This window comes from Topomyia yanbarensis, chromosome 2 (genome assembly GCF_030247195.1).
Source record: "Topomyia yanbarensis strain Yona2022 chromosome 2, ASM3024719v1, whole genome shotgun sequence".
In the NCBI taxonomy this organism is placed as follows: Eukaryota; Metazoa; Arthropoda; class Insecta; order Diptera; family Culicidae; genus Topomyia; species Topomyia yanbarensis.
This window is the reverse complement of record NC_080671.1, coordinates 456,168,511-456,193,084: the sequence shown is the minus strand read 5'-3', so window position 1 is coordinate 456,193,084 and position 24,574 is coordinate 456,168,511. Positions and strand designations below refer to the sequence as shown.

The 24,574-nt window shown below is 43.4% G+C and overlaps 1 protein-coding gene across 1 annotated transcript; it reads left to right on the top strand.

The window, feature by feature from the left end:
* Window positions 1-3,641: 3,641 nt before the first annotated feature.
* Window positions 3,642-21,982, top strand: LOC131685871 (DNA polymerase alpha catalytic subunit-like). Its single transcript, XM_058969879.1, has 7 exons — window positions 3,642-3,776; window positions 3,850-4,050; window positions 4,104-6,371; window positions 19,730-20,244; window positions 20,304-21,404; window positions 21,466-21,601; window positions 21,672-21,982. The coding sequence occupies exons 1-7, from the start codon at window positions 3,761-3,763 to the stop codon at window positions 21,929-21,931; spliced, it is 4,497 nt and encodes a 1,498-aa protein (XP_058825862.1). The 5' UTR covers window positions 3,642-3,760; the 3' UTR covers window positions 21,932-21,982.
* Window positions 21,983-24,574: the final 2,592 nt, after the last annotated feature.

The following is a 24,574-nucleotide window of genomic DNA, read 5'->3' as shown; positions in this document are numbered from 1 at the left end:
TTTGAATGTTCTTTCGCTGCGAAAACCGTTCTGAAATCCGTAATAGTAATATAGGTCTCCACTTGCAGTGAGATACTAGTCTATTTTGGTTTCAACGTCTATCTCAGCGCTAAAAGAACTGTTCTTATATTGATGTAAAACAATTCCACTTTAGAAGCGCCGGCTCTCATATCGTAGAGCACTAGCCTAAAGTCTGAAGAAGTTTATCTCAGTAAAAGAACCAATTCCACGAAAGAACGTCTCTAGGTGCCAGCTGCCAATCGTTTCGTTTCCGTTTCCTTCGCGCGGAAACAAGATTGAACAAAAAACATATCGATTTTATACTTTCCTCTTCCAAATGAACTTTTCTCTACTGTATACCAAAACTATGCGTCATCCGCTCGAGGGATGGAACGCATCCACATCGTTGTGGATCAGTTAAGTTCTTGCTAAACTTGCTTTTCACAGCAAAAGATTTCCCATTCGGGGGAAATCATATAAGGCCAATCAGAGCAATGGTTTCTACACGCGAGGAAATGATCTGTTGCCACTCGGAGGAATCATATTTTGCCACACAGAGCTTTCTCACTCGAGAGACTTATTCATGTAGCAACTCGGAGCTACATCACGAAACATAATCTTTTTAATTTCGGAAAACAGTAGCATAGTGTTTTAAAATCAGAACCAGTGTCCAGCTGGTTGCTGTTTCTCAACAAAAACTACTGTTGTTTGCGCCATTATCGTGACTTGCGTCTGCTCTCATCTATTTTCTTCCAAAAACTGAAGCTAGATTTTCTGTCACAACAACCAAGACCTGCCTACCTAAAATCGTTCTTCTGTTTGATTTTATTGCATCAAAACAAAAACAGGATAGAGGTTGAAAAAAATTGTTGCCAAAAGTTCAATATTAATTTATTATTTTATTTATACTGACTCATATCCTACACCTCTCTAGTTAGGACGATCCATCAACGAAACTTGCATTGATTATGCTGCCATTGTTGCAGAAAATTTCAAGCTAAAGACAACTAGTTCCACAGGTTCTGATGATGTTCCCTCTATTTTTATCAAATAGTACATTAGTCTTGAACCACTAAGACGAATCTTCAATCAAGCTATCTCTCGCTACTGGAATTTTCCCATCTTGTTGAAAATCGACCTACATGTTCCCAGTCCACTTTAAAGAGAACTAAAGACGCTGAATCCCTCGGGATAAAGACTCGCCATCTCTATCTTATTATTTATCTGTGTCATTCCAATCGAGCGCGAGAACTGTCAAAAGCCCTCAATCCGAAGAAAATCGCGTCGAATACTTCTGGAACGAAAGCCATTGACGGATCTCGTGCTCGATTGGAGTGACACTGACAGATAAATGGTAAACAAATGATAGATGTATCCAGAGGGATTCAGCGTCGTTAAAAAGAGCCAAATCAAACATTGATAATTACCAGAGTATCTTGTGTTTGAGAGCCGTATCAAAACTATTCCAGCTGATTGTTTTAGAGTGACCCACTTTAAGTACTACATCTATACAATCGACAACGATCAACCTTCTCTGATTCACAACGTATGTACTCGAGGGACAGTAATCCGATGCTTTGTACATGAATCTAAATCAACTATGACATCGCAACAACCAAGCTACACAAACTCGGTATTCATGGACGTCTTCTTCGTTGGTTTCGTTCCTCTCGATATCGATAAATCAGCATTAAGGGCGGCCTATCTGAACCATTCCTCAGAACATTCAGCATTCCACAAGGAAGTCATCTCGCCATATTAATATTTCCCCTCTATTTTAATGAGGTCAATATCAAATTACAAGGACCCAGTCTTTCGTCTTTTGTTCTAACCTTTAAAACATATTGTCTGCTCCGGATTTCCAATAAATATTAAACATTAAGTTAATGCTTCGTTGATTCTTAAACTATTTTTTATCCCTAGAACGTTGCACTTTCGTTTTCCACCCTAGAACATTGCACTGGGGCACAAACGTGCCCCACGCGTTTGATCGGAATTTTCGCTGGTAAATATGCAAACAAAAGCAATGTATGATACATAATTTTCTTCGTTTTTTTAATTGCGAAAACACCTGTGTAAGTGAAAGTGCGGAATTTTTTGAATCAATGATACATAAATTGGCATGAACAAAAAAGTGAAAAAAATCGCGGTTTTGCCTTTTTTACAACAATTACTATAACTTTGCAAATTTTCAACCGATTTAAAATGATGATTCTAAAAGTTGAAAAAATATTCTAGAAACGGTCTGAAAAAGAGCAATTTATGGAAGAGCGAAAGTTTAAAAATCGGGTTTTGGAAAATACCACGAAATGGAGTGGAAATTGAAATGAAAAAAATATTTCTGACCAGTAATACATTGGTAACACGCAACGTTACTGTTACAGCTGTTACTGTGCGTAAATTATACTTGCGAGCCATTGTCTTGAAAAACTATAAAAAATAAACAATAAAACATTGAAAATCAGCCAAAATGAGAACGATTTTTTGTACTTTAAAATTAAATTAAATTAATTGAATAAATAATTAAAAACGATTATAAAATTCTAATTGTTACTTACGTATAAAACAACCAGTATTTAAACTGGTATTGTCACCAGGAACTCTAAATTGAATTATGGTTAGAGTCCCAGGTCAGTAAATGCCGAATTCTTCACACGGCTCTAAAGAAGATGTGGGATACATTTGCACCCCAGTGCAATGTTCTAGCTCCGCGGACCCCATCCAAATTACCCTAGTCGGTTGCGGACCCCCATGGCTTAACATTAATTTATATGCTCTTCGCGGACCCCCAGTTCTAGGGTTAAGAATATGAGGCTGAAAACATTACACAACTCATTTTCTTCGCTGAAACACAGCAACGTTTTGTTGAATTTTCATCAGCTGGAATATTCAGCAATCTAAGATACTGAAAGCTTCGCTGAAAATTTAGCAGCTGAAATTGACTCCTTATTAGCCCAATTACCTTATTTTCATAAATTCAGAATATATTGGTTAGTATGCAAGCAACTGTAATGTGACCCGAAATATAGAATTAGGCGGGACAATCTCGGATTTTAAAGAATTTGTCCCGCATGGCTTCAAGTCCCAGAAACTGATTTTTATTATTATTTTATCATTTATTGCTTTATGATTGTTTGTAGGGTAAATGCTATTGTGAAATTTTATATGGGTGAACCTAAGGTCTGGACGACGGATAAAAATCTGGAATTTATATAAATCTGGTTGGCATCCCTGCACTTATTATGATATCAAAATGACAAAAAACTGCACGAAACCGCTAGTCGTCGGGTAAGCAGATGGTGTTGCCCGATGCGAGTTGGAAGGGATTTTTTTTGAGAACCGACGACGGTCCATCTTGAAACGACATCTAGGTAATAGTAGAATACGCCAGTAAAATTAATTAAAAAATGTACGAAATTAGTAATAGTCAAGCTGAAACCTTGCAGTCTTATGAAAGTTGTATACAATTCATTTATTCCGTATTTTCAAATAAGTTTCATAATTCAATTTAAATCTTTTTATATTTTAATGAAAACTGTAACGTTATCAAACTGAGGTGTAGATGGCGCTTTCTGCAGTTATGATTGAAAATGTATAAATGTGTGCGTGTTTGGCGCCAAAACAAAATATACGTCAGTCGCAGTCGCTCGATCGTTCATGAATTGCATTCGATGCTGTTTTATGTACATCTATTTTAAAACTTATTTTACTGATAATTGAATATTAAAGTTGTAAAAAAAAACATTTCTAAGTTATAACGATGAGCGAATCACCCAGTAAGTATAATTCTATGAAGCTCGTAAAAATGTGAAGGGGGTTTAATAATTGTCATGAACCCTTCCGTCGCAGGTGCCGACCAGCGGAGTAAACGCCGCCGGATCGATAAACATGGTCGCTTTGCAGCCTTGGAGCGGCTCAAAAACCTGAAGGCCTCCGGCGTCAAAAACAAGTATGAGGTGGGTGATGTCAAGAACGTCTACGACGAGGTGGACGAGAATGAGTACGCGAGGATTGTGAACGAACGGGCGCGGGATGATATCGTCGATGATGGTGAGGATTATTCGGTACTTGTTTGATGCTTGAGACCACGTCTTCTGTTTCAGATGGATCCGGTTACGGATACGTGGAGAATGGTCGCGAAGTATTTGACGAGGATGAACTTGAGGCAGAGAGTTCCAGTCGGACTAAAGAGAAAGGCAAAAAGGGCAAGAAACGAGCGCGGGAAGATTCCGCTCCGGTGGCCGGCCGAAAATCGCTCAAGAACTATTTCAACAAGGAACGAGAATCGAAGGTGAAAATTTCGGATGATGATGTACTGGCGGATATTTTGGGTGAGATTAAATCCGAAGGGACTGGTGGTGAAACGGCTTCTGAGCAGATCAAAGAAATCCGGCCGATGAAAATGGTTCCGAAGCCGAAGCCAGTGGACAAGGAAGAAGAAATGCGGAAGTATATGGAGAATTTTAGCAAGAATATTAAAAAGACGGAGAAAGTGGTGGAACATGACAGCGATGAGGAGATGCTGGATCGGGTTATGAAGCAAAGTTCCACGGATAATCGACAAAAAGTAAAACCTAAACCTGCTCCTGCCAAACAGGAAGCACCTAAGGAGGCAACTCGTACGCCAGTAAAACCCGTAACAAAAGTTGAAATCAAAGCAGAACTTCCGCCAGCGGAAACGGATTTATCTCAGATGAACGAAGATTTTCTAGATGATGATTTTGATCTGACAGGGGTGTGTGCTGAAACTCAACCCACGCAGAGGCGCCCCATGGATTCTGTGGTAAAAGAAGAGCCAGAAGTTGTTGAGTCGAGTTCGGAAAAGCTTCTAAGCGGATGGGGGAACATTTGCGCCACAGAACTGGAAGACGAAATGATTGCCGAAATGGATTCAAGCGTTCCGGATGCATCAGCTTCCACTGAGGAGGGTAGCGAAACGATGCGATTCTGGTTCTGGGATGCTTGGACAGATCCTGCTAAATGTCAGGGAGAGATTTACATTTTCGGTAAAATGGCTACGGGAAGGAAAGCGAACGAGTTCCAATCGGTTTGTGTTCACGTTCAGAACGTGGACCGTTGTATGTACATGTTAGCGCGCGAAAAAGAGTTTGACATTCGGAGTGGAACTGACACCGAGAAGGATGTTAGCATGCTGGACGTGTACAACGAATTCTGCAATGACATTAGTTCTAGGTTGAAGGTGACGAAGTATAAAACAAAAGTGGTCACGAAAAACTTTGCATATACGAGCGGAATGAGCGAACTGCAGGTGCCTAGCCAAAGCGAATATTTGGAGGTTCGGTACAGTGCTAAATTGCCGGCACCGGCTTTGGATCGCAAATATCGCACTATTGCTCATATTTTCGGCACCAACACCAACATCGTTGAACAGTTCCTTCTGGAACGTAAAGTGAAAGGCCCTTGCTGGATGGAGTTGAAAAACTTCAAAAAGAATAATAGTTCATCAAGTTACTGCAAGGCAGAATTCCTTGTACCGGATATCGGATGTGTAAGTGTGGTCCAAGACTCGTCTGTCACTGCTATACCTCCTCCACCGCTGGTTATCTGTGCCATTAATGTGCGAAGTATTCTGAACAAGGGTACCAATGAAATATCAATGGTTTCCGTTCTGGTTCATGATCGATTTCCACTCAACAAACCTCCCCCGAATCCACCCTTCAACCGGCACTTTTGTGGAGTCGCTCGACCGAATAGCACCAGTTGGCCGTACGATTTCAATCCTAATGATCCGAAGATGAACACTAAGGTGACCAAGTGTGAAAACGAACGAACTCTGTTGAATTGGTTCCTCTCGATATACGGGAATGTTGATCCGGATTTGATCGTAACGCACGATGCGTACGATTTCCAGCTGGATCTCATCTGTCAAAGGTTGATGGCAATCAAGATTCAACAGTGGTCTCGAATCGGTCGATTAAAGATGAAGTCACCCTCCAGCCGGAGGGTGGACGATTTTTTCGTTGGCCGTATGATTTGCGACGTGAAGACGTCGGCGGAGGAACTAATTAAATCACGCAGCTACGATCTGAACACACTCTGCGCGGAGGTACTGAAGATCCAGGACGGTGAACGGAAAGACGTTCTGCTGGACGACATACCGGGAATGTTTGAGAATTCGGTCGATCTGAAACAACTGATCGGACTGACCATGCAGGACAACTTCTACACGATGCGATTGATGTGTGAGCTGAACGTACTGCCGCTGGCTTTGCAGATTACACAGATTGCCGGAAATCTAATGAATCGAACACTGCACGGTGGTCGGGCCGAGCGGAATGAATTTCTGTTGCTGCACGCGTTCAGCGAAAAGGATTATATCTTGCCGGACAAGGCGGCACGTGCGGGACCGGGTAAGTTACTGATGAGTAGTATAGTTTGGGATGTTTGGGGTCGGGCACGAGCAATTATTTCACTAAATATCTAGGAAAATATTTCCAAATATTAGAATATCTTCAAAATCAATAGTTTTGTACGCTTACGTTGTGCCAGGGTCTGCTTTGATTTGTTTTAACACTTTTGTTTCGTGCAATAATCTGATGAAAATTTATTTTGAATGACAGCACGATTGCTTTGATCGTTAGGGGTACCTTCGTTGAATATTGAAGACAAACCATGCAACATCCGACATGTACTTCAAAACGAGAAACAGACATTTTGGAAATCTATTTTAGTGTTTTAAGCCTATTTTCGCGTTATTCTTATTATCGCCTTACCCATTTGAAGCCGATGGTTAGTTTTCGCTGGGCTCAAACACGAGCATGTCACCATTTAAAGCCATTTTTGATATTTGTTTGGAGACAACGAGACTGGATCCAAATAAAATAATTTAGTATATTGTATAATGTAAATGATAAAATCCGCGTTTTCGAGCTTGATGAGAGTGTTGGGGTTGGCGCTGCTGCTTCGTTTCCTGAGCATCTTGATTATTTTTAGATTCGCTGTTGCATTGTCCCGGACGTCTTCAATGTGCCTTCTGTGCGTACAGCTTCTGTCGACTTTGAAACCCAAGTGACGATGGGTATGGGTGTTGTTAAGATCTACGCTTTTCTGCCCTATTTTGATTTTCATTCCGATGATGTCTTTTCTTGTGAAGGCCACTGCTGTTCTTTTGGACACGCTGATCCTGAGTTCTAGCTTCTCGAGCTATGTTGCTTCTTCTAGGCTGGTGCCAATCACCATTACACGGACGAGTTTACATGCATCGAGAGTGATCTGATGCAGATTGAAAAGTGTCGGAAATAGTGGGCATCCTTGGAAAAGTCCTCACTAATCTCACTCCTTGCTTCGTGAGGATGACTCATCGATCACTGAGATATGCGTGGAACCAAGAGCTTAGTTTATTTGGAATCTGAAGGGATTTTGGAATGACTAGGACTGACTTTGTTGATGACGTAGTCGGCGCAGCTCTGAGCTGAGCAGTGTTTCCGGAAGCCGAACGATCGTGTGGGGTGCAGGTTTCCTATTCCTGCTATCTCATTCAGTCTACTGTTGATCACCGAGTTGATGAGCTTGAGGTTAACGTTCATTAGGGCGATGGTAGGGCTAGATCATGGACTTAGTATATCTTATTTTTGGGTATTAGTTTTATCTGGATGGTTCTCCATCTGTCAGGAATATCTTTGGAAACAAAGATTAGTTTAGAACCTCACATACCTTTAACAGCATGTCTAGTCTGAGGTTTTTGAGGATGCCTTGAGACATTCCGTATTCTTCTGGAGCAGAGTAGACGTTCTTTTATTGGGAGTACTACGAAAGGCCGAAACACATAAGGCCGAAGCATAAAAGGCCGAAGCACAAAAGGCCGAAATCACTAAAGGCCGAAAACCACAAAAGGCCGAATCACATAAGGCCGAATCACAAAAGGCCGAATTACAAAAGGCCGAAGCACAAGATCAAATCGCTAAGGTCATTGTAGTAACCCATGGCGTTATTGATGAGCTGGTGCATATCATATCATGAATTGATAGCTGAAAACTGCTTTAATTGATTTTTTATTTAATTAAATTAAATTAAATTCAAAAGAACAGCTCATGTTAAAAAGAAGGAAAAATACCCGAAAATATAGTACAATAATTAACATGGCGGAATTTCTAAAAATCTGTTCAACATTGATTGACAATTTTTCGTTAAAATATGCACTATCTGCATTATATATTTTCTGATAAGGTCTTTTCGGGCATTTTGTAGTAGATTAGAACGATACTGGGGGTCATTAGTCAAAGGGTTATCCGGAGGAAGGATATATAGCCGAATAGTGATTAGGACGAGGCACACTAGGCCGAATGCACCAAACCGGGTGAGAAATAAAGTCTTTGGAACTGAAAACAAGATTTAAACGAACGATCAGTTTTCAACAATTTGATTAGAACCTTTGAATGAATTTGATTTGACTTTGAACCATTGAAAATAATGTTTAGCATATTTACGTCATCTTTCTCGCTGTAAGTATGCAACGAATATCAAGGTGCTGGGTCATTAGGCCGAATGCCGTTAGGCCGGCTGGTCTAAAAAGAATGACAAATATGTAGAGCAGTTGGAACTGAAAACTTTCAATGATGATATAGTAAATAATATCAGTTTGAGCGCAACTTTCCATACTACCTGTCATGTAGAATGTTAAACACGGCAAGTTGGTCGTTGTTCCACAGGCTACTGCTTGTATTAAGCCTAATATAGTTCCATAACCACCAACTCGTGACAGAACACAATGAAGTTATTCCACGAAGTTGCCAAAAAGCGGGGTCTCCAAAATATCGATGTACCTTTTCACAATGGTAAATATGTAGAGCGGTTGGAACTGGAAAGTTTCTCAGCTTGATTTTTTTCAATGGAAAATAATGTTTGGAATATTTACGACACTTTTCTAGTTGCATATTTGCCGCTTTACTGTAATAAACAACACGAAGCCTAATGTGGCTACGCCACATCGCTTCATGGTAAGTGCTGTCCGACATCGCTCCGCTCCGTCGGACTTAAACTAATTTAAGCCCCTATGTTTGAGTAATCCGGGCAAACGAGTGGATCACAGGTTTGCTTGCGAGAGGCCGCCGCTTCCGACGGCGGGTCGGCGGCCACCTCGTCCGGCGGATCCTTGGCCTCGGTTATGCGGCTAAGCCGCATCGCACTGGCTTCGCCGCATGCGCTAGAGCAGTGTAACAACAGAAAAAATCGTTGTGGCAACTATCTTTTATTACCTAGGCTTTTTAAAAATGTGTTTTTTTCAACTACAGCTCTCAGGTCGCTAAAGATCGGTTGCCATAGTTACATAGTTGTTAGTTTTTTCTAACAAAGTTTTATCACATTCAATTCAACTCCAGCTCTTGTTCAATACACACGCTCTTTTTCAAGCATTTAAAAAATGAGTACTACAGATGACGCATTCGCCGGATTTTCCGATGAAGAAATTGTGCCAGATTTAAAAGTGGTTATTTCCCAAAAAGGAAAACAGATGCTAAGTGTCAATGGGTTTCTCTTCAACATGAACAAAAAGGTATTCCAACTTATAAAAATAAGATTATAAATTATTACAATATTCTCTAATTAGGCAAACGATCGCTTATACTGGGACTGCGCCACTAGACAGCATTCGAAAAACAGGGACCATGTATGCAAAAGCCGTGCAATTACACGACTGCAAGATGGAGCCCACGTTTAATTGGCCACAATGAACTCCACAATCACGATGTCAATCCTTTGGACGGAATGGAGAAAGAGTACAAGTCGGAGCTAAAACGGAAAGCTCTCGAGTCAAAAGAAGTCCCTTCGAAAGTAATCCGTGAAGTTTGCATCCAATACGATCCGATCGTACAAACCCGAGTGTCGAATAAAGCACAGAAAATAGCGATTCGAAGACACAGGGAAACAAGTGGAAGCAATTTGCGTGTGATTAACCAGAACGGCGAATTCATCGTTCCAGATGAACTGAAGAAAACGCTGAATGGAAAACTTTTCTTGCAGAAATACGTTCGCAACGAGAACAGCCACATTATGATATTCACAACTATAGCAAATCTTCAGCGACTGGCTGACTCCCGGTATTGGCTCGTTGACGGCACATTCGCGACCGTTCCTCTGGAATTCACACAAATGTATTCCATCCACGGGTCGTTGTCTTATCAAGACTACGAAACAGTTGTTCCGCTGGTATTCATGCTACTGAATAATAAGACGCAAGAAACATATGCATGCGCATTTGAGGCACTGTTGGAAGTGTGCCAGGAAGCACAGATTGAGCTTCATCCAATCTTCATCCTCTCTGATTTTGAGAAAGCAGTTATTAATGTGATGAAGGACATTTTTCCGGATGCAAATTGTTATTTATGCTATTTCCATTTTTCACAAAACTTATTAAAACAGCTGAATTGTCGAGGGTTGAAAATGCTGTATTCCAGTGATATGGATGTTTATATGACTGTAAAACACCTACAAGTTAGTACAATTAATAATTAAATTACTAGTAATTTTCGATTACCGTTTTTAGGCGCTCTCCTTTCTCCCACATTCGAGGATTGCAAGAGCGTTCGAATTTTTTAGGGAAACGTTCCCCAAGGATCTCAAAATAGTTGAGATAAAATAAGAGATATATGTCTGAAATGTGAAAATATCACTGATGAAAATTTTGTAAAGAGTGTAGCACTTTTGTTGTCCTCGAAACAAAAAAGGGTTTAATATAATTATGTGTTAAATTATCGTGCATTTTTTCTGACCATCTCATTTATTTATTTCGTTTTTTTTTTCGAGATTATGGATTCGTTCTTGGAATATTAATGTTTACTGTTAAAGCTTACATCTTAGCAATCATATATGAATCAAAACATGAAGACCAGTATCATCAACAGATTAGATCATACGATTTCTGATGCCTGTTGGACTTGCGGTTTTATCTGATTCGGCCTTTTGTGATTCGGCCTTCTGTGATTCGGCCTTTTCGTGTTTCGGCCTTTTGTGGTAGGTTAGAACATCTTCGGCCTTTTGTGTTTCGGCTTTTTGGGATTCGGCCTTTTGTGATTCGGCCTTTTGTACCGCTCCCCTTTTATTTTGTGGTGTACCTAGTATTTCCTCGACATGTAGCGCCATTTCTTATCCATTCCAGGCAATTGGGGTCTCCGGTAAAGGTTTTCAGATCGCTCTGAGTTTGTCATCGTAGTAGTATTGTAGAAACTGTTCCGTCTCCTCTAGGGTTGTTTCCTATTTACTGGTTGTGTGAGCGCTATGTCCAGATGCTTAATGATGACAGTTCGCTCGCTAATGAGCGTCTAGTATTGCTCCAACTTCTTGTAACCTAATGTGGTTTGTCATGGTTTTGAGTTGATTATAGTTTTGCAACATTTCTCGCTTGTTCTTGTAGGCCTGATTATTTTCTCAGGCCACCAACCCTTGAGAAAGTTCCCTTTTTGTCATTGACAAAGAAGCTGGCTTCATTGATACTCTCTTCAAAAATTATTTATATTTCCGCTGGGTTGTAGATATATTGCAGTTTTAGTTGATTGATCAGATCCGTTGTTTTGTTTTTGTTTACCCGTTTCACTGCTCCTGGTGCCAGCGAGATCTCTCAATTTCTAGTAAGATTGACAGGTGATTGGTCCCGAATTCCTGTGACTTTCCAGGATGCTAAACCTTCTTTCGCTAGTATATGGTCAATTGTTATACTGTTCCTGTTGATCGTGGATGTACTAGGGTATAAAAGAATATATAGTAGGCTTAGTTATTATAAAGCTTAGAATAAAATTGTATAGCTGTAGGAAGTAGACGTACAAATAAACCTCGCATATCGGTTACCGCATCTGGCAACGAGGAGAATTCGGATTACAAGTAGGTATGAATAAAATAAATAAATGAAAAAGGCGTGGAGCCGCTGCTTTCCGCAGAAAATCTCAATTCGAACTTTTATTATCTAAATTTAGTGTGATAGTGAAATTTTCATTGCATATGTTGCCATGACAACGTTAATTTTCACTACAGCCTATGTAACCATGACAACAATTTTAATTGGCATTCATTTCAGTTATTATTGTTCGAAATATGGAAGGCTGGAACATAAACCCCTTTAAGTTCAGTCATTTACCTGAAACACAGATACGAAGGCAGTAGACGAGATGGAAAAGAAACTAGGAGGTGATTTCAGCGGCTAGTGAAGAGAAAAATCATACGAAACTAAAAAACATCTTGTTAGCGAAAGGAGGATTTGAGTTACAAAGCTTGTTCTATTCCATCGAGGGTGCTGATGTAGAGGAGGATAAGGAGAATGGTGTTGATCCGTACGACACAGCAATCAAAAAGCTAGACAATCATTTTTCACCTAAGCAACATGACTCGTATGAGCGTAATGAATTCTGCAAGTTATCGCCGAACTCGGCACAGGATGCACCACGTGAGCCGCTTGTAAAGTTCCTGATGCGTTGCACCGAACAAGCTAAGAAATGCGACTTTGGAAAGGCACAAGCAGAAAGTCGAGATTTTCGAATAATCGATAAAATTATATATTACATACCGACTGAGCTGAAAGAAAAACTGCTACAACAAGAGACACTCACGCTGGAATAGGTCACAAGAATGGTACATTCATTTGAGTCAATAAAAAGTAAAGCTCAAGCAATAGCTGATAATGGTGGGTCGATAGCTACTGGAGTAGAGACGCAAGAAACAGTAAACCACATTCAAATTTCCTAGAATGAAAAACGTTCAGATGAGAATTCCTATCACAAAAGAAGTAACTCCGGTTGTGCAGCGTGTAAGGCGTCCACCGGTAGCATTGCTTATAAGGATTGAAGAAAAACTGTCGCAGCGAATGACATCATCCAATCTGTAAGTGGTTCAGCACCATGGGTATAACCTTAAGTAACAAACATCAAAGACAACGGCGATCTCCACTTATGTGTGGATATGCGGCGTGCTAATCAAGCCACCCAGCGTGAACATCACATGATGCCAACATTTGAAGATTTTTTTGCTGCGCCTCAAATCATCTACGTTTTTTAGCCGACTGGATATAAAAGATGCGTTTCATCAAGTCGAGCTGGAAAAATGATCTCGTTTACATTACCACCTTTATCTGTCATAAAGGTTTATTTACATATAGACGGCTGAAATGTTCCAGAAGATTATGGAACAGATTTTGGGTGGTTGTGAGAATACTATTATTTATATTGACGATATTGTGGTCTTCGAAAAGGATGAAGAAGAATACGATGAGGCTTTAAAGAAAGTTTTTGCAGTTCTCAAAAGCTGTAATATCCTGCTCAACCAGGATAAGTGTATCTTTAAAACTCAGAAGATTGAATTCATCGGTCATTCAATATCTTCAGAAGGAATCCGCCCTTCGGATAACAAAATTGAAGCATTGCGTAAATTTCGTGAACCCATAACTTCAGAAGAGGTAAGAAGCTTTCTGGGTCTTGTAAATTATGTGGGGAAGTTTGTTCCAGATCTCGGAACGATTACAGCACCTTTGCGATAGCTGATTTGCAACAACACAACATTTAATTGGACAAAAGAGCATCAACACTGTTTTGAAAAATTAATGCAAATGATCACCGATGCGAAAACACTTTCTTTCTTCGACAACACTTTGCGTACTAGAGTTACTGCAGATGCTTCTCCTGCTGCCCTTGAAGCGGTTTTAGTGCAGTTCTCAAGTAAGACCGATGATGATTATCATATCGTATGTTAGCTAGCAAGAGCTTAAATGTCACCGAAAAGAAATACTGCCAATCAGAGAAAGAAGCATTAGTATGTTGGTATGGGCCGTCGAAGAATTTGCAATTATCTACTCTATGCGCACGAATCGAACGCTGGGTTTTACGATTACAATCATTTAAATTTACTGTCAAATATTGAAAGGGACGGATTCATTATCTGGATTAGTAATTCCGGAGCAGGCTGAGCGCTTTAAAAATAGTTTCCTTGTATTAGCTATTCAAAAATCGATGGCAATAGATATCGAGGAAATTGAAGCAGCATCTCGTGACGATCCGGAAGATACTATGATAAGAGGAAATAATCTCGTGGTTCCCAAGAAACTTCAACAGCGAATGCTACAGCTTGCACACGAAGGACATCCTGGAAAATCGGTGATGAAAAGAAGGTTGAGGGATAGAGCATGGTGGCCGTCTATGGATCGAGAAGCGAAAGCGTGCGTGTTGAATTGTGAAGGATGCCAATTGATTGGTCTCCCAAGCAAACCAGTTCCAATGAGTAAACGTCAATTACCTGCAAAACCATGAATTGATGTTGCAATTGATTTCATGGGTCCACTTCCATCTGGAGAATAGTTATTAGTTGTAATAGACTACTTCGGTCGATACAAGGAGGTCAAAATTATGAATCGCATTTCGTCACGCGAAGCAAAAAATCGATCGCTATTAAAGCGCCTACAGATCAGTAATGCGCTTGGCAGAGACTGGAAAATCGACTTGAATGACTACCTGATAATGTACTACACTACACCTCATTCGACGATAGGCAAAACTCCAACGGAATTGTGTTACGGGAGGACTATCAGATCAAAATTACCAGCTCTCGAGGACATGGAAACAGCTCCATCATGCTCTGACTATCGCAAACAAGATCATATTCTGAAATAAAAAGGAAAAAATAAAGAAGATATTTGACGACATGCTAAGGAGTTAACTATAACAACAGGCGATACTGTATAGTATACTGTTGTTAACCGATCGGGACCTAAGACAATCGTGGAAGATCCAGAGTCGAGGAAAACATTTGAACGAAACGTTGCTCATCTGAAAAAGGTGGGTACTTCAATGGGTCAAGAAGCACTGTAAGAGGAGTTCAATTGTTGATGACGTCGCAAACTTTAACGAATCTGAGGATGAGTTTGCTTGGTTTGAATCGGAGCGAAACCCATTATCGTCAGCGGAAATCGTTCAAGCGAAATCTAGTTTTGATTTCGTCTGACAAATACTAAAGTGTGCCAATCTGATGGATTCGTTCTTCTTCGGCGAAATGTAGTGCAGCAGAGCCACGGCTACCGAATTTTCTACGAGAAAGTGACTGAGCTCTTCGCGTGTTTCGGTGGGGCGAATGCTTTGGGGGTTATGCTGCATGATTTTCAGCTTTTTACACGCCACTGAAGCAGTCTGTGGTGGTTCTCGCGGATTCTCCGGGGTGCGGATGCCCTTCAATGATCGATTGTATATCTTGACCTATTTCGACCAGTAGGTGAGAACTGTCCGGATCAAATTGCATCTGTTGTATGCTGTAGGCTTTTAAGGTCGCTTACCCAGCGTTTGGAGTTCATTTTTGTGCGGAATTCTCATAGCAATGCTATGAACCGTTCAAAATCGGTTGCCCTGAATGGGTTCTCTTGGCATTTCGTGCAAACTCTGCTGGGTGCCATGTAGTTGCCTCGGGCTCCAGCTTCCCTGGGTATGGTTGGTTCCAGTCTTTTGCGGCTTGTTTTCCCGGATCTTGAGTTCGCTTGTCTGCGTTGGGATCCGTATCCTCTGGAGGGCCATGTATGGTCGTTTGTTCCGAGCCTTGGGAATGAACCTTCGTCTTCTTCCAATCTCCTCCAGGAGGCTGAATCGATTTTGAAATTCGGAAAATGCGCTTCCACCTGGACAAACAGTACTTATCCTCTCTCTCATTGTTTCCGTATTTGAATGTGTCCTTGTCTTTCCGGTCTTTGCTTGGTATTAAGACTTGCAGTTCGGGCATTTAGCGTCTGTGTTGCAATCCGCGGTTGAGTGGTTGCCTCCACACTTGCCACATCTTGCTCGGGCTGTGCAGAACTTGACTTTATGCCCGAATTTTTAGTAGTTTTTGCATTGGCTTATTGGGAAGATGTACAGCTCATGTCTAAAGTTGCAGCCGAAAACCTTCACGGATTTGGGCACCTGTGGTCATTCAAATGTTATCTATATGTTCCTGGTGTCCTGCAGTTCAAAATTGCTACCTCGTCTCTTCAGTCGCTGAATCTTCACTATCCGTTTCTCCGTTTCCGTGTTTTGTAACATTTCCTTTCGAAGGGACCCCCCTGATGAATATAATGTTTTTGATCGTGGTGTCATGCGGTCATGGGTCATGTCGGCTCCTGCTAACTTTATGCGTCTTAGTTCTGTTTCGAACTCGGTGTCGATCATCTCTAGGATCAGTGTTTTTGTTTGGCCACCCTCTTGTTCCGAGATCTTGTTCACTGCTTTCTTCCGATCTGTGCCACTGATTTGCCTTTTTTGTCTGAGTTTAAGGTTATGTCACTCACTAGTAGCTCGACATGACATACGCGCACTGGGCGGTTGTACGCGCAAGTGTATCAACTTGATGTATCAAACTGTCTTCGTTTTTTGTTTATGTGTAAGCCTTTTCTACTGGTGCCGATCTCCTGAACGGGTTGAGTAGGCGATACACGGTAAACTGAATATACCTAATTAGGTGTGGGTGGGTGAGCGGGGCGTAGTCAACACACTCCCCGTAATGCGAAAGATTATCCGTCAGCGTGTTTTATACAGTACCTCCTTCGAGCATAGCTAAAGATACTGCAGGTCGCTCGTAGATTCCGCCGCTTGCTGCCTGTACAGTGGCGCGTCGTACCAGCCTGTCGGGAGCTTGTTGCGTAGCAATAACTCTAAGGGTAGGATAGGGCCTACAGTTTCCGTCAAACTTTGTGTAGACGATTACCACAATCTCGACGTCAGCTTTACTCTGCAGAATAGATGTTCCCGAGGCGAGTCCGGTGGATTAAAGTCCATTGGGTGGTACTTGAGGATAATGCACGAGTACGGTTTTCGGGATAAGCTAACACGATTAGTCAAAGCGACGATGGATCGCGTGATGTGCGTTGTTCGAGTATCAGGGACACTCTCGAGTCCCTTTGAATCTCGAAGAGGGTTACGGCAACGTGATGGTCTATCGTGCCTGCTGTTCAACGTTACATTAGAAGGTGTAATAAGGAGAGCGGGGATAGACACGAGTGGCACGATCTTCAGGAAGTCCGTCCAGCTTCTTGGCTTCGCCGACGACATTGACCTAATGGCACGGAACTTTGAGGCGATGTTGAAAACGTACATCAGACTGAAGGATAAAGCCAGCAGGATTGGACTTGCCATCAACGTTTCGGATACAAAATACATGAGAGGAAGAGGTGCTAGAGACGATAATGTGGACCTCCCATCCCGAGTTCGGATTAACGGTGACGAAATAGAGATGGTCGACGAATTCGTGTATTTGGGCTCACTGGTAACCGCTGATAATGATACCAGTAGAGAAATTCAGAGACGGATCTTGGCGGGAAATCGTGCCTACTTTTGACTCCGGAGGACGCTCCGGTCGAAAAAAATTGAAGTTGATTATCTACAACACGCTAATTAGACCGGTGGTCCTCTACGGCCACGAGACCTGGACTATGCTCGTGGAGGACCAACGCGCCCTTGGAGTTTTCGAACGAAAGGTGTTGCGTACCATCTACGGGGGCGTGCAGATGGAAGAGGGAACGTGGCGCAGGCGAATGAACCATGAGTTGCATTGGCTGCTGGAAGAACCATCCATCGCGCATACCGCAAAAATAGGACGTTTGCGGTGGGCTGGACACGTCGTAAGAATGTCGGACGACGACCCGGTGAAGATGGTTCTTGAGGGTGACCCTGCAGGAACAAGAAGACGGGGTGTACAGCGAGCACGGTGGATCGACCAGATAGAGGACGAAGTGCGGACCCTTCGAAGACTGCGAGGCTGGCGACAAGCAGTAATGGACCGAGTGGAGTGGAGACGGCTTCTGCAACTGCAAGAGACAACAAGGCTCTAGCATGAACGGTAAGGTAACCACCTTGGTACTTGAGGTAGCTGACAGCTACAGAGGTATTCCCCTCTTAGCTAAGAGCCAGTGTGTGAGTGATCTATAGGTGGATGGTGCGAGGGGTTAGGCAAGTGGCCTGAATCCTCCAACTTTTTTCCGAGAACTAGAATCGGACCGTAGTGGTCCACCGCCATATAGGTGAATGGACGGCTGAAAGCGGCCAGACGAGAATATGGAAGAGGACGTTGGAGGTTGCGGCTTTGCTCGATCGTTTTGGCAACGCTGTCACTCTATTCGGATCGCATGGTAGGTGGTTTTAAAACGAGGAATACGGTAGCGTTGTAAAAATTCGTTGATGATTTTTGCACGGTATTGGCGATTGAATCGTTCGTGAATGTCGGCAAAGATCAGCTGTGTAATGCGGTGTTTACGAGGAAGAATGCTGGGTTCAACAGCATCACGTTTGGCGAACGTACAGGCTTTTGTTCGACCGCGGATACAAGCGCCTCAATTCTCGTCTAGGAAGGCACAACGGAACCAACGAAGGAACTGTGGGTTGTTCTTCATCATCTTCATCCACTCAGATCATGCCGGCTAACTTGCGGCGAGCACGGCGATCTCATCGATATAGACTTCAGATTGGGCTTGGCTGAACAAGAAATTCTTCGCATCAGCCAGCTCTTGTTGCCTCAGCTGTCCAAAAACACGTCGTTTCTTGTCTCGTAGAGCGTTGCAAGTTGTCGTACCGGAATGCCGACTGCTGTGCTCCGTTGTCGTAGGTTTCCGAAGCTAGGGGGTGCAGGCCAGACGTACTCATTTTGTACCAGAACTTCTGATCTCCGGAACCAGCGACTGTCCGGCGATAGATTAGGAACCCGTATCAACTGCGTCCTTTCATCGGTAACATTCTGCTTCGCCGGGATCCAACGACTTCAGAGAATTTCCGACGGCTCTAAAATTTAACTCAAGTGAAACGCAACGCATGGCCTATATCGCCTGTGATTGGATCACAGCCAGCATAACAGGTCCTTGGAATCTGTCCTGAAGTACCGCTTGCTAACCATGGACAGTGATGCCATTATCATATCCTCCAATAAGATACCGAGTCCGAGCAATTTGCAGCTCGGACCTCGCGGTGGATAGGAATTTCAATGGCGCTACTCTGGTTTTCGTTCCTACCAACGAGCAACATTCTGATCCTGATGACGATTGGCTTGCATCTGACCTTAGAGTCGATAGTCTGTAACGAAGCTATTGACATCCCATTGCCTTAACACGTTATCATGTTAAGTCTTAACATGTTCCCTTCGCTTATGAACCTGCACATTTGCGTAGACGTAGCATAGAATAGCGGCAAGTCCTTGAATCCGCTTCTCGCGCAGCAATCTGGCTTCACTTTGTTGCGGGTGATCAAGTCGTATCCGTGTTGATTACTGACCTGGAACACTGTCGGAATACCGAGATTCATCGATGCGAAGTACGCCAGTCTTGGGTTTGTATGCGGTTGATCCCGTGAAGGATGGTGAGACGCATGTTGCGGGAAGGCACAGCCCAATTCCGCTGGAGACAGCGCTCTAGCGTGGATGTTCAGTTGAGCGACCTCTAGGGTGTTGGCTGCTCGAAGAAGGCTTCTGGGATTAAAGAAGGCATGACCGTCGTTGGAGACACATCAAGACTGAAGAAAACACAGGTTCTTTGAGCATAGATATTAATACCAATTTATACGCAGTTCATCAATTGTTTGCCGACGAAATTACAAATTAGGGACGCCACTTCCCTAATATGGCCAAAATGGGCATATTTTCCTATATATCCTTCAAAACATCCATTACAAGTAGCGTGTAGCGCCAGCTTTTAAAATATATTGTATTGTTTATTGGGGCTTTAACCTCTAAGGGTCATTCGTCCTTAGTTTCTAAAATAGCAAAGTTAAGCATCCCCCTCCATTCTTACCAACAGGTCACTCGCAGGAGGCCCCCGAAACGGCGGCGGATCGCCGCAAACCGAAGAGCAAGGCCGCATACTCCGGCGGATTGGTGCTGGAACCGATCAAGGGTTTCTACGACAAATTTATTCTGCTGATGGATTTCAATTCACTCTACCCGAGCATCATCCAGGAGTACAACATCTGCTTCACCACGGTACTTCCACCAGCGCCCGGGGAGGAAGATGAAGGTGCAGCCGCAATTATACAAACAGATGAAATGGGCATTTTGCCGCGACAGATTCGCAAATTGGTCGAAAGTCGTAAGGCGGTCAAGCAACTGATGAAAGCATCCGGGCTGGAACCGGAACTGAAGATGCAGTACAATATCCGCCAGATGGCACTTAAGTTGACGGCTAATTCGTTGTACGGGTGTTTGGGTTACACGCGATCGAGGTTCTATGCGCAGCACATGGCAGCGCTGATCACGCTGAAAGGTCGGGAGATTTTGATGAACACCAAAAGCATCGTAGAAAAGATGAACTATCAGGTATATAACCATTTTATGAGCGAAGCTATGTTCGAGAATCACGTTATTTTTTATTACAGGTAATCTACGGCGACACGGACAGTATCATGATCAACACCAACAGCATCGACTACGATCAGGTGTTCAAGATCGGTTCCAACATCAAGCAGATAGTAAACAAAACGTACAAGTGTCTAGAACTGGACGTGGACGGAATCTACAAATATCTACTGCTGCTGAAGAAGAAAAAGTATGCAGCCGTATCGATCACCAAAGTAGGAGAGGATTTCAAATGCACCCAGGAGCTAAAAGGTTTGGATATTGTTCGTCGGGATTGGTCAAAACTAGCCGTGATCGCTGGTAATTTCATTGTAAACGAGATCCTCTCCGACAAACCGATGGATGAACGCATTGAGAACATTCATTTGAAACTAGAGAAAGTGAAGGAAGATCTGTTGAGTGGAACCACGTATCCTTCCCTGTTGGAAATAACAAAGCAGATAACAAGACCTTTGAATGAGTATTCGGACGCGGCACAGTTGCCTCACGTGTCAGTAGCAACTCGGATGAACAAAACGCGTAACAGAAACTTCAAACGAGGCGATGTTGTTGGATACATAATTTGCGAGGACGGAACTTCGGCTGCGGCCATGAAAAGAGCCTACCACATAGACGAACTGAAGGATCCTGCGAACAAGGAAAAACTGAAACCGGATGTTGAGTACTACCTTTCCCAGCAGGTATTTCCGGTTGTTTTCCGTATCTGTGAACCACTGGAAGGTACGGATGCATGTCGGTTGGCACTTTGTCTCGGGTTGGACCCTAAACGATTTCAAAGCTTGGGCATTTCAAGAGAAGGTGACAGGGAACACGCGGACGGCGAAGCCATACAAAAGTCCATTACTCAAAAGTATCGGCTCTGCCATCGGTTCGACTTCAGTTGTGTCACATGCAGTACAAAGAATCCCGTAGCCAGCGGGTTCCGCCGCGATAGTGGACGATCCAAGTCCGTGTTCGAAAAGTGCAGCAACGAGAGCTGCACCGTGCTCCCGCAGCAATATCTACCGGCAATTGTGAACGAACTAACCTTGGCCATCCGGGGTGATGTTAAGCGATTCTACCAGCGATGGATGGTTTGCGATAATCCTCTCTGTAATCAAAACACGAGACTGTTCTCACATGTAATAATTAAAATCAAACAACTCAGATGACGGCACTTCATTCGGAACCCTCCCATTTCAGGTGGCCACTAAAAACAACCCGCATTGTCTGCACTGCCAGAAAGGTTTGCTAGTTCAGCAGTACTCCGAATCGGACCTGTACCTTCAGTTGAATTACTACAGCTATATGTTCGATCTGAACCAATACGATAGCAAAAGTAAGTTGACTATTCACAACTAGCAGTAAACGAGTGAGACCATTCAAATATGTTTGTTCCTTTTTCACAGCCACGAAACTTCTCTCCAGTGAGCTGCGGAACATGTACACCACACTAAAAGCAACCGTGGACCGGTTTTTGACCCGATCGAAGTACGCCAATATCAAACTATCGACGCTGTACCTCAACTATGCTATTAATCCGAACTCGCGACAATCGAAGATCTATCCGGTGAAGGAACTAGCTGAGATGATCGGTTCGGAGGACAAATCTCTCGCACCGGTGACGGGTCAAAAGATCCGATGGGAACAGTATCTTAACTACCAGTGAGCAGATCAATTTCGCTATGATTTTTAAATAAAACTATTCGTCAATTTCAAATGGAGTTTTGAAGATAAATTCAGAAATGTCATTACTTAGTAATGACACATTTGCTGCTCGCGTAAGGATCACTTAATAGTACATTATGGTCATTAAGTATCTATCACCACCACCGTTACGCAAACCGTCAGTCAATTAGCTGGGGTTGGTCTATCGAAACTAAGCAGTGTTATCGGTAGCCATTTGGATGGATTACTAAACCGAATGTCTCAACAAGCGAGGAAATGGACAACAGTGATTCTAGTTATGTAAACTAGGTTCGATAGTGGATCCAAGACATGTTTCCTTGATTCGTACCTACGTGTGAAACAACTTCAGAAGATGCTCCAAGCCGTTATCTACTCTTTTTCGACAGTTTTCATGACGCCACTCGCGTTACTACTTGGTAAGGCCTAACCGGTGTTGAATTGTACTAGCTGTCTGACAAATTCTTGATAGTCATATCGTTAGCATTCCGGCTAAAAATTGGCAGACAGTATCAGTTGATTATTAGAATAGCATATTCATATACAATGAAGAAATTAAATTAGTTCGGTTCTAACCACAGTAGTGGTCGGTTGAGTAGCTGTGTTAGTTCTTATCGTACACCAGTTATTATAAAAGGGGACAAAGCGGTTACAAAACGGGAAATCCTCAACAGACCAAAACTCCCCAACAACAGGCAACGACAAGAAATGTTCAGGCAGCCAAAACATGAAACATACAACTGATCACCAGGCCTCACTCTCAGCCTCCAAACAATCGAAACCGGTAGTCCCGGTCGGAGTGGGGAGTAATCAAAAAAAGAAGCAAATCGCGATGCCCGTTGCGCAAACTCATTATTACACGGGACGGACTGATCTCTGCGACCCCAACTAGTGAAACGGCATTGCAAAATCGAGAACCTCAAACAGCCCACCACGACCCGTCAATCGACTTCCTCCGGGTAAGTCTAAATATTCCTTACCACCATCCCCAACAGACATACTGCTCCGATTTACTTCCAGCAAGCGCACCGAGCAACCCTTCCAGCACTTCGGAGTGGGACACCCTGGACCCTCCCCGGTCATGCGCGACCACCTACCAATACAACTGACGTACAACCGTTAACCCCACAAACCACTCGTCGACGACGATGGCTGACTGACCAGGCAAACTGGAAAACTTTCAGTCAGTCGAAGACCTCGTAGACCCCAAGCTGCAGTACACAGTAGGCGAATTTGAGGAAATAATCTCTCGATCAGCAGCGAAAAGCATGCCGCAATCCAGCGGCAAGCCCCCTCGCAGGGCGGTGCACTGGTGGAACCCGGAGGTGGCCACCGCTATCAGGGAGCGAAGGAAAGCTCTCCGCTCTCTCCTTAAGACTACACCGGATGATCCAAACAGGGAGGCAAAAGGTAACGAATTCCGACTAAAAAAGAACACCGCAAGAGCCGCGATTCAAAAAGTCAATTTCACCAGCTGGAAAAACTCCCTAGACGGAATCTCCTCGAATAACAGCACATCCGAACTTTGGAGGAAAGTAAACGCCTTAAACGGTAAAAGGAGACAGAAAGGCTTTATCATAGAAGTCAATGACACACCCACATCCGACCCCTTGGAGATAGCGGAAAACCTCGGCCAACATTTTGCATCCCTATCAGCGGACTCTGCCCTCCCCCTCCTTTATCAGCAGAAGGACAGCACTAGAAACCCCCCTGGCTTACTTTCCCACAGGATAGGAGCTGTCCTTCGCAATCGTCGCTGGAAAGGGCAAATCCTCTGGAACAGATAATATCAGTTACTCCTGCGACATCTCCCGCCTATTGGCAAAAGGTGCCTATTAGACATCTTTATCCAAATATGGAGCAACGGCACCTTGTCAAGCAAATGGAAAGAAGCTCTAAGCATCCCCATCCCAAAAAGATGCACCGGGAAACGGAAGGCTTGTGATTTTCATCCTATCAGCATACTTTCTTGCAGGTAATTCGCCTTCAGGCAGGGAACCGCCACGGGATCCCACTTGTCGGCACTCACCGATACTATACACCGAACGATCGAACACCGATATGCCAAAGCCTTCAATACCGTCTGGAGTGGCGGCGTCCTGAAGCAGCTGGCATCACCGGCAACATGCGACTATTCATCCAAAACTACCGGCAGAACTGGAACTTCAGTGTCTGCATAGGAGGCACGTTATCCAACCTCTTCACTGTGACCAATGGGGACCCCCAGGGGTCCGTCCTCGCGGTAACTCTGTTTCTAATTAGCATGAACACCTTCCCAAGGACGTCTATATTTTCGTCTACGACGAAAAGCCCAAGCGGCAGCTAGTGCCATCAAGAGATGGGCCACATCAGTGGCCTTCACTCTATCTCCACTGCTGCAACGGTGCGCACACACCCACCGGAGCCCCTGTCACCCTGGCTGGCATAAAGGAACCCAGAATGCTCGGCGTGTCCTTCGACAGCAAGCTGCCCTTCCTCCACCATTTCCGCCACGTCAAAAGGGAATGCGCTCGATTATCTATGTCCACCCCAAATGGAACAGGATCACCGGAATCAACATCAGCAAAGCTCTGGTAGGGAGCCGAATCTTCTATTGGATCGAAGTCACCGGACTCCGCCGCAACAG

Bases quoted from the DNA above. Each gene is read 5' to 3' on its own strand.
- LOC131685871 (XM_058969879.1), top strand. The intron at 4,051-4,103 runs GTGAGGATTATT...CTTCTGTTTCAG, and splicing joins GGATGATATCGTCGATGATG to ATGGATCCGGTTACGGATAC. The intron at 21,405-21,465 runs GTAATAATTAAA...CTCCCATTTCAG, and splicing joins ACACGAGACTGTTCTCACAT to GTGGCCACTAAAAACAACCC.